The sequence below is a fragment of the Phocoena sinus genome, chromosome 9 (genome assembly GCF_008692025.1).
Source record: "Phocoena sinus isolate mPhoSin1 chromosome 9, mPhoSin1.pri, whole genome shotgun sequence".
NCBI lineage: Eukaryota > Metazoa > Chordata > Mammalia > Artiodactyla > Phocoenidae > Phocoena > Phocoena sinus.
Genome location: NC_045771.1, coordinates 284,387 through 299,987, shown reverse-complemented (window position 1 = coordinate 299,987; position 15,601 = coordinate 284,387). Strand labels below are relative to the sequence as shown.

Genomic DNA, 15,601 nt, shown 5'->3' with positions numbered 1-15,601 from the left:
CTCCTGGATGCATGGAGAGCTGAGGCGACAGGGCCATCCCAGGGCAGGAGAGCCAGAGTAAACCCTGTGAAATCCACAGAAATAGGGCGGGCCCGGAGGAGCACAGCTGCTGCAGGAAAGGCAGAAGCCCTGCCTTCGAGAGGCGAGGGCCCACAGCCACTCAGAGGACAGGAACAGAATTCACCCTCTATGCCTTGACCACAGAGATCCAGTATTGCTGGGGGCGGGTGTGACACTCTCTCCTGCACAAGACCCTCCAAAGACAGAGTCACAGGGAGGGGGCAGGGCCACTGAAAGAGCACCGCAACAATGGTGGTGGGGTAAGACGCTCCAAAATGATGAAAGATATCAAACCCCAGATGCAAGAAATGCAGAGAACACCTGGCGGGATAAACAGCCGCAAACTCCCCAGTGGCTTAATGTGTGGCCTAAGACTGGGCCTCTTCCGTCCAGTGGGCTCCATGGACCTGCCAGCCCAGCCCTGCCTCGCCCCTCATGGCCGCCTCCCATGCGGGGCTGCAGGAATCGGTTTCGGGAAGCCTCATTCGAATGCTGCAACCTTCCTATTCCTGGTCTCGGGGTTAAGGGTCTGTATCTGATGCAGCTGGAATAGGGCAGGCAAGGACGAAGGGAAGACCAGGAGGCTCACTCCTGGGGGCACCGGCAGCCAGTGTTTCTGGCCTGTGGCCTGAAGGACCAGAGGAGGCTGGTCTCAGGGTGAGAGAAGAACGAAGCTGCGGCAGAACAGGCACAAGAGACAGTGGCCACGGCGTCCACATTCCGTCCTGTTCCTGACTCCCAACTGCAGCCCCTGCATGGGTTTCATAAGACATCGATATATGCTCATTTTGTTTTTAAATAAAGCCTCCCCTTCTCCCCCTTCTTTTGCTTAAGGTACCTCAATTGCTGGAGTCCTAGCTAGTAGGATTCAATTTCTTTTCACAATCACACTAAAAGGAAGATGTTATTTACATTTTATAGATGAAGAAACTCAATCTGTGGACCAAAGCCTCAGCAGGCATGTCCTTTGCTAGCTGGGAGGACCCTTTAGGGTAAACACATTCAGAGTGAGCCCCAGACCATCTCCTGGAGAAGTTCTAGAAAGGACCTCCTGACTCAGTCTACTCTAATCCATACTCCTGAGACAAACCTAAAAATGACCTCAGGGGGCTTCCCTGGTGGCGCAGAGGTTGAGAGTCCGCCTGCCGATGATGCAGGGGACACGGGTTCGTGCCCTGGTCTGGGAGGATCCCACATGCCGCGGAGCGGCTGGGCCCGTGAGCCATGGCCGCTGGGCCTGCGCATCCGGAGCCTGTGCTCCGCAGCGGGAGAGGCCACAGCAGTGAGAGGCCCGCGTACCGCAAAAAAAAAAAAAAAAAAATGACCTCAGGATTGTGAAACACCCTTAAGAGTGTATGCCAGAAGCAATCCCAACAACTGTCAAGTTAGCATGAGTAGGTGGCCGCCACTTCCCTGGGACACGTCCAAGGGCAGAGAGTAGGTCACGCCCTGGCTCGTACCAGAACCTTAACCCAAGCTTCTGTGCTTACCAGTGCTCGGCCTCTGCTGCCAGGACCCCACCAGAATGCTAACCCTACGTACAGGAAAATATTTAATTTCTGAAACATCTGAAGACTCACTATGTGCCAGGTGCTATACCAAGCGTTTTACATTTAATCGTCACCTCTAATCTTTTGAGGGAGGTATAAGTGTACTCCCCATGTTACCGACGGGGAGACTGAGGCTTACAGAAATTAAATACAGTTGGGCCTCCGTATCTGAGGGTTCCAGTTCCGCCTCCTCAGATTCAACCAAATACGGATCAAAAGTATTCAGAAAGAAAAAATTCCAGAAGTTCCAAAAAGCAAAGCTTGAATCTGCTGCACTAGGGCAACTATTTACATTGGACTTTCAACTATTTACACAGAATTTACACCGTACTAGGTGTTATAAGTGATCTAGAGATGATTTAAAGGATACGAGAGGATGTGCGTAGGTTATGTACAAATGCTACGCCATTAATAAGGAGCTTGAGCACCCACGGATTTCGGTCCATGGGAGTCCAGGAACCAATCCCCTGTGGATACTGGGAGAAGACGGTAGTTTGCTCAAAGCATGCAGTTCAAAGGAGAGAAAGAACCAGGAGCGGAAAGTGAGGCTGTGTGGCGCTCACATCTGTCACTTAACCTGAAATAAGGTGACAGTACATCGCCCTGCCCCCACCGTGCACGAAGTCAGCACTGCAGACACCTGTGGTTATTTTTTTAAAAACAAGTAGCACATTATCAGAACTAATCTAAACAAATCAACGAGCAAAAAAACGTGCGAAAGTTTCATATTCTTCTGAAGGCTGCCATGCTTCTAAATCATCTGAACAGTCAAACCCTCAAATCTTTCTGTTTTTCACTGGGGTGAGGAAGGACTTGGCAGCCAGCAGGGAATTCTGCTCTTACATTTTCCAGATGAAAGCGACTGAAAAAGTCCCTTTTCTCTGAAGCCTGTGCTTGGTGACTGTAATTCACCATATAAGGATACAAGTGATCCTCAACCTTTCACAGCCTCATCCTGCATTTCTGAGTACTAAAATTTCATTTGGAAATTAATATTATAATGTTATTTTTTACTTTTTGGCTGCACGGCTTGTGGGATCCTAGTTCCCTGACCAGGGACTGAACCTGGGTCCTGCAGTGGAAGCACAGAGTCTGAACCACTGGACCACCAGGGAAGTCCCTACAATGTTATTTTTAAACTAAGTATACCTAAGAAAGATCCAATGAAGAATATTACAAAGCTTTGAGGAAGATTTAAAGATTTGGATTTTGTTACATTCTGAGCTGAATAAAGAACTCTTTCTTTAAATTGTTAAAAATTCCCTGCAAACTAAAAATACTTATCAACTTGCTAAGGATTAGTTTTTTATATTCATTAATGAAGGAATTTTTTAAAACGTACTGTCTTTTCAATAACTTGTATGTGGGGGGAAAAAAACCCATGAATGTTGAATCTTTTACGGATTTCTTCATTTCTCAAAATTTTAATAAATTAAAATTTAACACAGATGTTCCTTAATAGCTTTTGAATTTTACCATGCTTTGTGTCATTAAGATACGTTCAAAATAAGCCAATTATTTAAGCAATAAAAAGCAAATGAGAATAATAATTTTAGTGGTAACAAAAAGTGATGACACTTACTTCTTATGTTTTTATGCAGAAAAGCACCACTTGTTTGGTCTAGATAAACTTGTATTTTAAAAACCAGCAACAATAACTTGTATTAAGTTATTTGAATCAAATTATACAAATGAATATCCCCATTTTACACTACACATGATGTTAATGACACCTCCAGAAAGGACTCATTGCAGGTTACAAAAATGGCACACCGTGAAGAGGTATCTGAGAAACAGATCATTCATTCATCAGACATTTACTGAACTGTATGGAGACAGATATGGCTGTGGCTTCCAAAGATTAAGAAGTGTGCTGCGAGGCACAGGGACAAGGAGGGAACCTGGCTGCCCATGTCCTGGGAAGGGCAGCATTCTGGGAGAGGAGAGAGAGAGAGAAGGAGGGGGTGGAAGGGACGATGGAGGAGGGGTGGGGGTGGTACTACCACTGCACTGGACAGATGACCGTCTGCGAGTGACAGCCGGCCCCTGGCGGGTCAGTCTGCCGGGGCAAGACCCCTAGCAGTGAAGTCCACTGAGGACAGAGCCAAGGCAGAAAGCCAAGCAGAGGCTGCAGAAGCCCAGATGAGGAGCCTTGTAGGAATGGAGCCACCCAGGTGAGGATGGACAGTCTCAGTAAGGGGAGGGGCCTCGGCGAGGAGATAGGGTCTCAGTGAGGGAGAGTCTAGGTAGGTGACATGTTTGTTGTCTTACTTTTGTGGCTAATAATGAGTAATAAGTATTGACGACTTATAACAAAAATGGAATGTGAAATAATAATATCATGGTTTATCCAAGTGTTAAAATATAATTTAGTTAAAATTAATCTTTGTGACTCTTAAAAACACAGCATACTGTGTGCTTCATTCAACACACCCCAAGAGGCAGGCAATGGCGGGGTCGGGGACGGCTGCAGGGAGACTTAGGGTGGGTATGAGGATAGCAACTCTGCCAGACCAGGGCAGGTCCAGGTGCAGATCCCCAGACTTACTAGTTTTGTGACTTGGACAAATCAGACTCTCAGGTCCTGGTCAGCAAAAGTATTTAGTGTTAGTTATTTAACTACAGAGCTATGAGGATTGAATGAGTAAATATATATCATACTCAGTGATAGGTGCTGAATGTTAGTTACAACCTATACTTTCTAAGGTCTGCTTTCAAATTTTCTGCAGCTAACATTTTTATAATGAGGAAAAAAGTTGTCCATCAAGAGATGTGAAGCCCTCTTTTAAGGCACAAAGAGATGAAAGCACGCAGGATTCATGCATCAAAGGGAATAAAGTGAGTTAAGCTCTTTTTCTCCACTCTGTCTATTCTTCGATATGTACACATTCTTGTCAGTGAATGGCAAGAAAAGAATGAAATAAACATTGACTTACTGGCTTCCTAAGGAAGAAGATAGACAAAGCTCCCACTAAGGGCATGTCTCCAATCAGTGGTTCCAGGATCACCCGCATTGTACCATGAATCTAAATTCAAATGGGAAACAGAAACGTTAACAGAAAACAATTCCACAGGCCATTACAGACGCAAGAAGGAGGATGCAGGATCCTCTCAGTGATTCCTGAGCATCTGACTTCAGGTTTCTCTCAAGGTATAACCTATAAACAAAAACTTAACTTCAAAGGAATTCTGAGTTAATAAAAACTTCATGATTTTCTTTCTGAATAGAGCACAGAGAATTTGAGAAGACTATGAAACTTAAAAAAACCTTACCTGTATACTTTGCACACCAGCTCTACAAAAATATCGCTTGATCTCCAAATCAATCTCACAATTTCCTACAAAACTAGCAAAGAAAAAGTTCTGTATTACATTCTCTTAATCACCACAGACCTGCAAGCTATATAATCTGAATACAATGATAGTAAAGCAGCCAGAACTAGACTGTAGGCAAAGCTGTAACCTGCAGCCTGGCCGTGCCAGAGTGTTCTAGTGCCTGTGTTGGAGCGGTCACTGACACCAGTCAGGACCACCGCATGGGTGGCGAGGCAGGCAGCCTGGCCAGAGGCCTTGGTATAAATGTCACTTCTCGAAGTGCAGCTTCTGGAGCAGTCTCTTGACGGAGCGTAGTTTTCATTTGTTTTATAAACAACTATGTTTGTTTAAAACATAAAAAATGCTGAGATTATGTTTCACCACAAATAAACGCTGCGCCCAAACTCCCCGTACTGAGGAAATTAGCAGTGCTCAGGGCCCTCTGATGTCAAAGGTTAAAGACATTACATCCATCTGAGGTATCAATTTTACTCAACGATTAAGTCTTTTCAATCATTAATGTGAAACAAACATGAATACAGCATGATGCTGAATGTAAGGCTTGCACCCATCTTTAGTGTGAACATGGCACGTCCACTACATTTTGCGTGGGATCCGTATGATTTGACTCCCACCCTTGACTCTTGGACTCTTGACTCCGGCGTGGGAGCGTCGGCGGGGGGCGGGGGGGCAATTTGATAATCATGAGAGAGACTGTCTAAGCACATGAGCAAAATAGTGACAGAAGGCGTCTGGGATAAAAGTCTTCCAATATTCACAGTTCTGATGTAAAAGTCAATACCTGTAGGTTCTTTTGGTGAAGGGGGGACGTACAGTCAAGCACACATTTTGGCAGAAAGTTGCTGCTAGCCACGAGGGGCAGACATCTGAGTTAATGACAGCAGTGCTTTTCTAGCTATGAGAAGATGCAAGAAATTGGGCTCATAACATCGTCTCCTGAATATATCTATCTGAAGACCTGTTCTGCCAGTTTTCCCAGAGCACAGAGGGCCTCATTTCTGATCTCTGCCCTGAACTCCTTTCAGGGTGTGTGGAAGGTCAGCAACTGCAGTGGCTGGCGGCCTCACCCTTGTAGAGGCAGATGGTGAGTGACAGGTTTTCGCCCACACACACCAAGACTTGATCACTTGTTTCCTCATAGCTCTCAATTACTCCTTCCCCAGCTCCATGGCCAGTAACCTAGTTACGGTCCTTATCTGGAACACAGGAAAAAGCAGAATGCAGACTTTTTAGAGACATAAATATCTGAGCTGCATAACTTGCGTATGCCATCATGTCTGCTGAAACCACAAAATCCAGGCTGCATCTTCAAAATGGCGTCCGGTAGCAGATTCACTCCGATGTTTATTTAATGAACGTGTATGAAGTGCTCCCTCAGCGCTGGAACAAGAGAACAAGGCTCCCACGCTCCTGAAGCTCACCCTCGGCCTAGTGGACAGCCCTCCCAGGGTGCGGCTGACCCGAAGACACACGCGGGGCTTCCTCTTCTACTGCACTGACAGCAGCAGCGTTTGCAGTAGTTCCCAATATGTTAAAGACGCAGAGTTTTCCGTATCACATCATCACAACATTCTATGCTCCCTTCTAGAATAAAGGTAATTGGTACTGACTGTTCATTTACTATATTAATATACTTCAGAAACTCAAAGATGACATGATAAAATAAAACGATCCTTAGCCAAAACAACAAACCAAACCCTGCGGAGCCATGTGTCAGTCAGCAGCTCAGCAGCGGCCTGCACACAGCTGGGCTGGGGCCTCAGGGAAAGCCGGAATCTTGGCAGTCACTAAGACACCAAAAAAGAAAAAGAAAAAAACGCCCACGAACAGTGAAGACAAGAGCCAGAGAAAACCTCTCTACCATGCAGGCAAGGCACCTGGCAGACCCCTAAGTAACTTTTTTCCCAATTATTCTTTATTGTGGTAAAATATACATAAAATGACCACCTCAACCATTTTTAAGTGCGCATCTCAGTGGCATTAAGCACATTCAGATGATTGCGCAACCATCACCACCATCATCACTTCCAGATCTCTCTGCATCTTGCAAAACTGAAATTCTATACCCGTTAAACAGCAACTTCTGATCCTGCCTCCCCCAGCCCCCTGCAGCCTTCATCCTACTTTCTGTCTCTGTGAATCTGACTCCTCTGGGGGCCTCACATGAATGGAATCAGACAGGATTTGTCTTTTCGTGACTATCCTATTTCATTTAGCATAATGTCCTCAAGGTTCATCCCTGTTGTAGCAGGATGGACACTACACACTGCAGGATTTCCTTCTTTATAAAGGCAGAATGATACTCCACTGTATGTACATAACACACCTTGCTTACCCATTCAACAGTCAATGAACACCTGGGTTGCTTCCATGTTTTAGCTGCTATGAACACAAGTGCACAAATACCTCTTTGAGACCTTGTTTTCAATTATTTTGGGTATGTACCCAGAAATGGAAGTGCTGGGTCATACAGTAATTGTTTAATTTTTTGAGGAACAACTATTCTGTTTCCATAGCAACTGTACCTTTTACATTCCCGCCATCAGTGCACAGGGGTTCCAATTTCTGCACATCCTCACTAATCTGTTTTCTGATAGGTGCCATCCTGATGGGTGTGAGGCGGTATCTCACTGTAGTCTGGATTTGCTTCTCCCTGATTAACAGTGATGTTGAGCACCCTTTCGTGTGCCTGTGTCCACTTGTGTATCTTCTTTGCAGAAATGTCTATTCAAGTCCTTTGTTCATTTCTGAATCAGGTTATTTGTTTTTTTGTTGCTGTTGAGTTGTAGGAGTTCCTTATACATTCTGGATCTCAATCCCTTATCAGATATATGATTATATGGATTACACTGCTTCTACAGATTGCTTTTAGTGTTGACTTATAACAATGTTAAGTCTTCCAAACCACAAACATGGGATGTATCCCTATGTATTTATGTCTTCTTTAATTTCTTACAGCAATGTTCTGTAGTTTTCATTGTACAAGTCTTCCACCTCCTTGGTTAAGTTAATTTCTAAGTATTTTATTCTTTCTGTTTCTATTGTAAATGAAATTGTTTTCTTAATTTCCTTTTTGGATTGCTCGTTGTTAGCATACAGAATGCAACTGATTATTTTTTTTGCATTGATTTTGTATCCTTCTACTTTGCTAAATTCATTTACTAGTTCTAAAAGCTTTTTTTTGTGGAATCTTTCAGGTTTTCTACATAGATCATATTACCTGTGTACAAAGATAATTTTACTTTCTCCTTTCCAACTTGTATGCCATTCACTTCGTTTTCTTCATACCTAATTGCTCTAAAAGAACTTCCAGTACCATGTTGAACAGTAGTGGTGAAAGCAGGCATCCCTGTCTTGTTCCTGATCTCAGAGGAAAAGGTTTGTCTTTCACCACTGAGCATGCCACTTGCTGGGAATATATGCCTTTTATTATGCTGAAGTAGTTTCTGTTTCTTGTTTAAGTGTTTTTATCATGAAAGTGTGTTGAATTTCACCAAATGCTTTTTCTGCATCAACTGAGATAATCGTGCAGGGTTTTTTTTTTCCCCCTTCATTCTGTTAATGTGGGGCATTACACTGATCACTTTTCTTTGTTGAACCATCCTTGCATCCCAGGAATAAATCCCACTTGGTCACGGTGTATAATCCTTTTACTGTGTTGCTGAATTCAGTTCGCTAGCACTTTCTTGAGGTTTGTGGCATCAATGTTCACAAGGGATATGGGTCTGTCGTTTTCTTTTCTTGTAGTGCCTTTACTTTCTTTTATTTAACATGTTTTATGAATGATAGCAATTATCTAGGCTGCCAGGAACTAAAACCAGAAAGTAAATAAATTTAGGTCTTCAACAAGAAGTTAGTCCAATTCCATCAAACAGCAGGTAAGAAATGTGCTCATTATAACCTCCACCTTATGGGTACAGCTAAGTGACATCACACATCATTAACTATGACATAAATACAAACTTACCTAATCTGAAGGTCCAAAATAATTTGCCTTTTGTCCACATTTTCAGTATACACCTTAACACCATTGATCCTGAGGGGCTGAAACAAGAACTGGCTTACTTAAAACGTAGGAAGGGTGAAAGAAAAACCAAGCCCTGTGACGTAGCAGAGCTGAGACAACGAGCTTCAGCATCAGGCCACAGGAATGAAAGCTCCTCTGCTTTGCAATGTACTAGCTGTTTCACCTCCAGCAAGTTGTTAAACCTCTGTCCCTCAGCGCCCTCATCTGTAAAACACGGTCGGGAGGGCAGCTCCACATGGGCAATAGCGAGGCTACAGGACACAGGACCATGCGGGTCGAGAAGCACGGCCTGGCACAGCAGGTGCTCAGAGGCCACAGACACAGCTCCGCTATGACCCTGCTTCGCTCCTTCCCAGGAGCCTTGGGCTCCAGATGACTTTGACCTTTTCCCTCTACTCCATCCTTACTAATTGTTTAAAATATAACTTCCTTTCATTTTTTCTTTATGTCATAATTTTCCATTTCTTAAGATTTTAATAAAAATGGGGCTTTTGAGTGAATCAAAAATACTAGCTATATTTTCAACACCTAATACATGCTACAAGGTCACAAACAAATGACTGTAAAAAGAAAAGGCAGACCTACAATAAATGCTATATTTCAACATCATTTCAAAACCTTTTTCCCATTAATTGATTTGAAACCCCTCCTAAGAAAGTTTTCAACATGACATTTGAGCATTAAAAACTCAAGCTGAAGAACTCCCAGACCTCTGGAGTCTTAGTGCTTACTCTGACAGTGAGTGTCCTGAAACCTTATTCCTCAACCAGCTGCAGGAGAAACTCTAAGTCTACACTTCCTACCGTCCCAGGTCCCAGGCTTTTCTGCTCGGGTTCTCCTGCCCCTCTCTTCCGTCCCTTCAATCAAACAGCCCGGGTCCTGTGTGCCCAAAAGAGGTCCATGCAGCCACGGTGACGCCGAGCTCCCCGACTGAACCCGCACTACTCTCTGCAGTCCTGCCATCTCCTTGACGATGATCTTACGTAGCATCAAACTGAAGCGCATGTGAACAGGGACGTAATTCTTCCTGAGACAAACCCAGCTGGAGCGAGAATTCCAGATCTGCGCAAGCATGAGCTTACCTAACTCTGGGAGACACAAACGCCAGCCAGAGGGAGACAGTGACTGTAGGGCCGGAGGAGAAGGGGCAGGCAGGGGAAGGACGCGCCTCAGAGACCTTACACAGCTGTCGAGGCCTAAGCTAGTCACCATCCGCCCTTCACAGTCACGTGCATTCTAGCTTGTAGCTGTGTCTTCCCACCTGTCATGATTGTTTGAGGTGACTGAGGTAAAGTGAAAATTAAAGGTAGTGTCCCATGGTGGTCCTGTGCTGGGCCGGTGTGCTCAAACAAAAGGGTGCCCACACCCCGACTTGCAGCGTGTTGCAGACCTCACAGCCAAGCGGGCAAACGGCCTGCACAACACAGCTTGGCAGGACACACACACCTGAGGCACCGCGGAAGAGAAGGAGCATTCTCTGCCCATAGAAAATAGGCCTTGATGGGGAAGGGTGACTGACAGCCTGGGGAGTGTGCGATGGGAACGTGTCTGGGGGCAGTGACATGGATGGGGGTCAGATGGTCCTCAGCCACATTCACTAACACCTCGACAGGCTGAAGCACAGACATCGGGACGCAGGGCGCGGTGAGAGTGGGTTGTCGGGCTCTGCCCTGGTGTGTGAGTTTAAAGGACTACTGAACTCCAAAACAATGTTACCTTGAAACTAATGCTATGTTATGTGTGAATTACACCTCAACAGAAAAAATATTACCTTCAACTGTTGCTAATTATTGTAAACACGGACTTAAAAACATAAAAAAGGAAACTTGCCTTTAATGGTGGTCTTGAGGCTTCCTAGCAGTGTTGGAATTAGTGACTTTCTTTTGTACATAATATGATTCCAGCAACAAAGCCTACCTTTCCCTTCCCCTGTGTCACTACCGCCACACCGCAAGCCCAGCACTGGAGCCTGAGCTGCTGCTGTAAACGCCATGGTGGAGCGGGTGCCTCCAGCTTTTGTCAGTCTCGTCATCCTTAGTGAGTTTACACATCAAACTCCCTTTCCAGCAGGACAGATGGTAGAAAGCTGTACAAAGGTAATTCTAACAGAAGAACGTGGGGCAGAGACTCTCTGGGGCTGAGGGGACCTCTGACGGACCTGGACTGGCCAAGAGACCACAGTGGACGAACGAAGCGAGGCCCCGACAGAGGAGGAGAGGGCCCCATGGGAGGCAGACCTGGGGAAGGACCCGCACACACTGCCAACCTTCCGCAAAACAGCTTTCTCTAGAGACAGTCTCAGGTAGTTTACCATTCTTTTCAGTTGTGCACAGGTGAGAACACTTAAGAAGAAACAAACCTGCTGCCCCACGTCAACCCTCGTGAAGCTGAAGGTGCTGAGGTGGGTGTGTGCTCCCCGCACAGCCGGCTCTATGGTTTCTCGAAATAACTTCTCTATAAATTGGCAAATGAAAGGCCACATGTGTTTTACAGTCTGAAAAGGAGAAAGAGCTCAGGTTAAACAAGATGGTATAGTACTTAAATCATCATGGAAAATTATGCTCCTATAGTTTACCAGCATTTTTGAAAAGCAAAGGGGGGAGGCGTCCTTTTTGCTACGCACCTAGAATTTTTAAATGTATTACAACAGTAAACTACTGATTAACCAACCAATATGTTGCAGGAATTAGTTATTCTAGTTAAATATGCTGTTTAATCATATCAGCACATTTAATCATTGCTAAAAAGTCAGAAAATCCTGTGGTTTCAACTCCCTGCTAAAAAACTTTCTAAAACTGTATAGTTCTCAACATTAATGAGTTTTCTTTAAGGATGGACTAACTTCTAGTGATTACTTTTTGGGTAATCATTATTCACATTAGTTTTTACTATATAACTCCAAGGATATATAAAACATAGAGATAAAAGAGACCTACTTCAAAGTATAATGATCTAAAAACATAACCTTTAAAAAAAAGATTATTATCTACCACTAGATTTCTTGGGAGTTATTTCCCTCTTCACAATAATGTTCCAAAATTTTCGCTTGTGACTATCATAGAAGAGACCTGAGCAGTAGCTGATCAGAAGAGAAGACACAGGGCCAAACACCCAACTATGAATATATCATTAACTTCCTCGCGTCAAAGAAACAGTCTGCACTGTTTAGAAAAGGAAAGTAATGTCTCAGTTATGACCGAGTTCTTCTGAGAGCAGAAGCCAACCCGCTAAGTCCAAATGCGTTCACATATTGTCAGCGTCCAAATCCCCAAATATGGAAATATGGCATGTCACCCTCTAATTCCCACTGATATCTGGTATTCAGTGTTCTTCTCTTACCTTATTTAGCCATTCTGCTCTTTCAGTGTCTGGAAAATGAACCTAAGAGAAAAACATACACACGACTTACAATCTCCTGACAACTCTAAGTAAAACGCCACACAGGCCATTTAGTATTCTTCCTGTATATCTACTGTTTGTAAAATGCTGTTTAAGCCCGCCGCTGGGAAGCCCTACACAGAACCACGCGGCCCTGGCTCTCCACGCTCTAAGGACACTCTGAAGCCCTTGCCTACCTTGCCACTGGGCCGAGGGGCTCCTGGAGCGCACAGTCTCAAGCTCCTCCTTCGCCACCAGCATGGCCCCTGCCTGCAGCACCTAGGCTCAGAGCCTCAGAAGCCCACCTTTCCCTCCCCTTCTGGCCCAAAGGAGCCAGCACAAATCTTCCATGTTCGGCTCCTCTCCACACCGTCTCCCAGATGAGGATTAGAATTCTAATGGTTCTCCATGATGGGGCCTGTATACTGGAGAAAATAAGCACAGAGGGAGGAAAAAACCTACCTGGTGTTAAAACAACCCCTGCAGAAAAAGGCTAAAGCTGTTTTGGGCAGGGAGTTCTCCTCTGAGAAATGCTCCGTACTCCCCCACCCCTCGAAGAAAGAAGAACACGCTGGCCACACTAACATCCTGAAAACTGCAGTTCTGGCACAGCTGCACGATGCTTCTCAGGCAGGTTTGTACCGGTGACTGGGACATGGTCTGGAACTGCCACACCTACCTTCCTAAGTAACACAGATACTGTAGCCAGTAAAAGACAAGCCCCACCCCATCCTCTGGCTGAGAGGAGCTGGTCAGGGAATATTACTGTGGGGTGGGGTGTCCCCAAGAAGATGCCTCTTTGAGGACCAACTCCACTCTCAGGCTTGGCCTCTAAGCACAAACCATGGAATGGGGCCGGAAGCAGCCAGGTCCAGGTTGGAGAGGCCACCGTCATCATGTCTGTTGTGGTCACACAGCTTCACGGAGAGGCCACAGCAGGTTCCACCTGCCCCACATCCACGTGCCTGAGCAGACCTACTCCTTTACGCTGCAGGATGTGAAGCTTTTAATTTGCTTGAACCCGAGGGTGGGCTAGCATGACAAATAAGTTTTTCTAAATTAAGTTAGTTTGAATCCATCCTGGGACAAAACCAAATGGATAGCAACCTTCCAGAATGAAGAAAAGGCTCAAGAGTTGAGAAAGATGACGCTCAAGAAGCAAAGGCTCAGGAAAGGACTGCTGGTGAAGCTTGCTCAGATCTGGAGGCTACGTCACTGCAGAGGTTTGACCGGAAGGGAACTGGACTGCACTTTCCCCCCAGAAGGCATTTGGGGCTGGGGGTGGGGAGAACTGGAGGGCTTACCAGACTAGCTGGGCTAGGCCACAAGAGGATTAGATCGTGGCATGAGGTGGCTGATGAGGGCAAGCTCTCTTCAAAGCCTTTCAGCTGAAAGGTTCAGAGGAGCAGAAGGTGAGGGAAGGCAGATGCCGAGGGATGGCCGACGGACAGACTGTAAATCTCCCTGAACTAGGTTTCTGGAAGATCAATGAGGGCAACATGACTAAGCTACCAACTATACTTGTGTAAAATAATACAAGTAACTACCATTTACTGAGTATGAGTGCTATCTACGCAGCAGGTTCTGTGCTGAGCTAGTCACGCACATAGTATCTGAGTTCATTCTTACAACAGATATACAAATTTGAACTATTACTATCCCATATCTGCAGGGTAGCTACTAGTGACAGAATGGGGATGAAAACCAGATTGGTCTGCTCATGTTTTTGGCCACTTCGCTACTAAGGGATGTGCAAAGTGCGTGGAGCTCGCCGAGCCCTCAGGAGGACACACTCGATCAGAGTAGAGCCTGAAACTCCGATTCCATGCCTTAAATGTACGAGGTCCTGAGTGCCAGCCAGAAGTAGACAATTTTGTGTTTAATAGTGATTCGTCGAGTAACTCCAGAGGTTACACAAATCCTGAAACAGCCGATGGCAAAGTTCAGCAAACACAATAGCAGTTCACAATAAAACACTGTTACCAGACCCAGTGTTCCACCCAAGACTAAGAAGAGAGCAATTTAAGACTGGTTTCACTCAACATTCAAACTCCTTCCTAGGAAAGAGCTAGTATCCATCAACACGAATTAATAATTAAGTAGTAATGACAAAATTCCATGTGCATCCAACCACCCTGTGACCCAGCAATTCCATTTCTGAGAATCTCTTCTAGAAAGAAGATGCATGCACAGCACTGCCCGTGGCAGGAGCGGCCAGGACCGTGGGGTGGAACAGATGCTGCACCCACACTTGAAGTGCTGCGCAGCTACAGAAGTGGGGAGGGGCTCCACAGCAGTGATTTCCACAATTGTTTGAATACTTGCTGTGGAATAACTCCCAGGATTTATTTTTTTTGTTTGTTTGTTTGTTTTTTGCGGTACGCGGGCCTCTCACTGTTGTGGCCTCTCCCGTTGCGGAGCACAGGCTCCGGACGCGCAGGCTCAGCGGCCATGGCTCACGGACCCAGCCACTCCGCGGCATGTGGGATCTTCCCGGACCAGGGCATGAACCCGTGTCCCCTGCATCGGCAGGCGGACTCTCAACCACTGCGCCACCAGGGAAGCCCCCAGGATTTATTTTTAAGTGAAAGTACGAATGGAGAAAAGCAGGTACAACTGCTACCATTCACCTCAGGGAGGGCGGGTATATTAAAAAATTTTTAATAAAAAATGAACAAAAACTTAAAACACTGTTGCCCGGGGAAGAAGGGGACAGGGTAGAAGAAAAAGCGCATGAGAAGAGCCCTAGGTTGAATCAAGCCCCCCAGCCCTGCCCAGTGCCCAGTGCAGCCCCACTGGAGGGGACCCCGCTCTGCTCCTGTTTGGGAACACGCCCAGCCATCCTCACAGCCACCACCACGACCATGCAGACAGGTCTCGAGTTACACAACCATGGGCAGGGGCAGACCCTCACCTCCTGCCTCCAAGTCCAACTCTTAAAATCCTTGGCACACTTAAGTGGTTCCTTTCTAATCTTCCCAGCATCAGAGAATTCCTACTGATACCAAACGAGTGATTTAATTTACCAACTGAGCCCGTATTAGTCCCTCTCTCTTCCAGTCAGTATGTCGTACCAAATTCATGTGTGCAAATACCATCAAATGAACTTCTACTTTCAATTAAAGCATTACAAGAAACTACTATGTTTGGTAATAGAAAACATTGCCAGACTTTCCAATTAATGAAAATTTATTAATAGAGGCCATATATTCTTAAAAATACTGTTATGTTTATATGTGTGTATATAAAC

The 15,601-nt window shown here is 45.4% G+C and overlaps 1 protein-coding gene across 10 annotated transcripts in view; it reads right to left on the bottom strand.

Moving 5' to 3' along the window:
* Positions 1–15,601, bottom strand: part of ESYT2 (extended synaptotagmin 2) — a 76,872-nt gene that overhangs the window by 35,174 nt on the left and 26,097 nt on the right. For all 10 annotated transcript variants that reach the window (XM_032643679.1, XM_032643680.1, XM_032643682.1 and 7 more), the window contains exons 2-6: positions 12,313–12,354; positions 11,333–11,467; positions 8,914–8,990; positions 4,884–4,956; positions 4,547–4,636 (exon numbers count right to left, since the gene is read on the bottom strand). In XM_032643679.1, the coding sequence (XP_032499570.1) occupies positions 4,547–4,636; positions 4,884–4,956; positions 8,914–8,990; positions 11,333–11,467; positions 12,313–12,354 (417 nt within the window). The remainder of the gene's footprint in view (positions 1–4,546; positions 4,637–4,883; positions 4,957–8,913; positions 8,991–11,332; positions 11,468–12,312; positions 12,355–15,601) is intronic.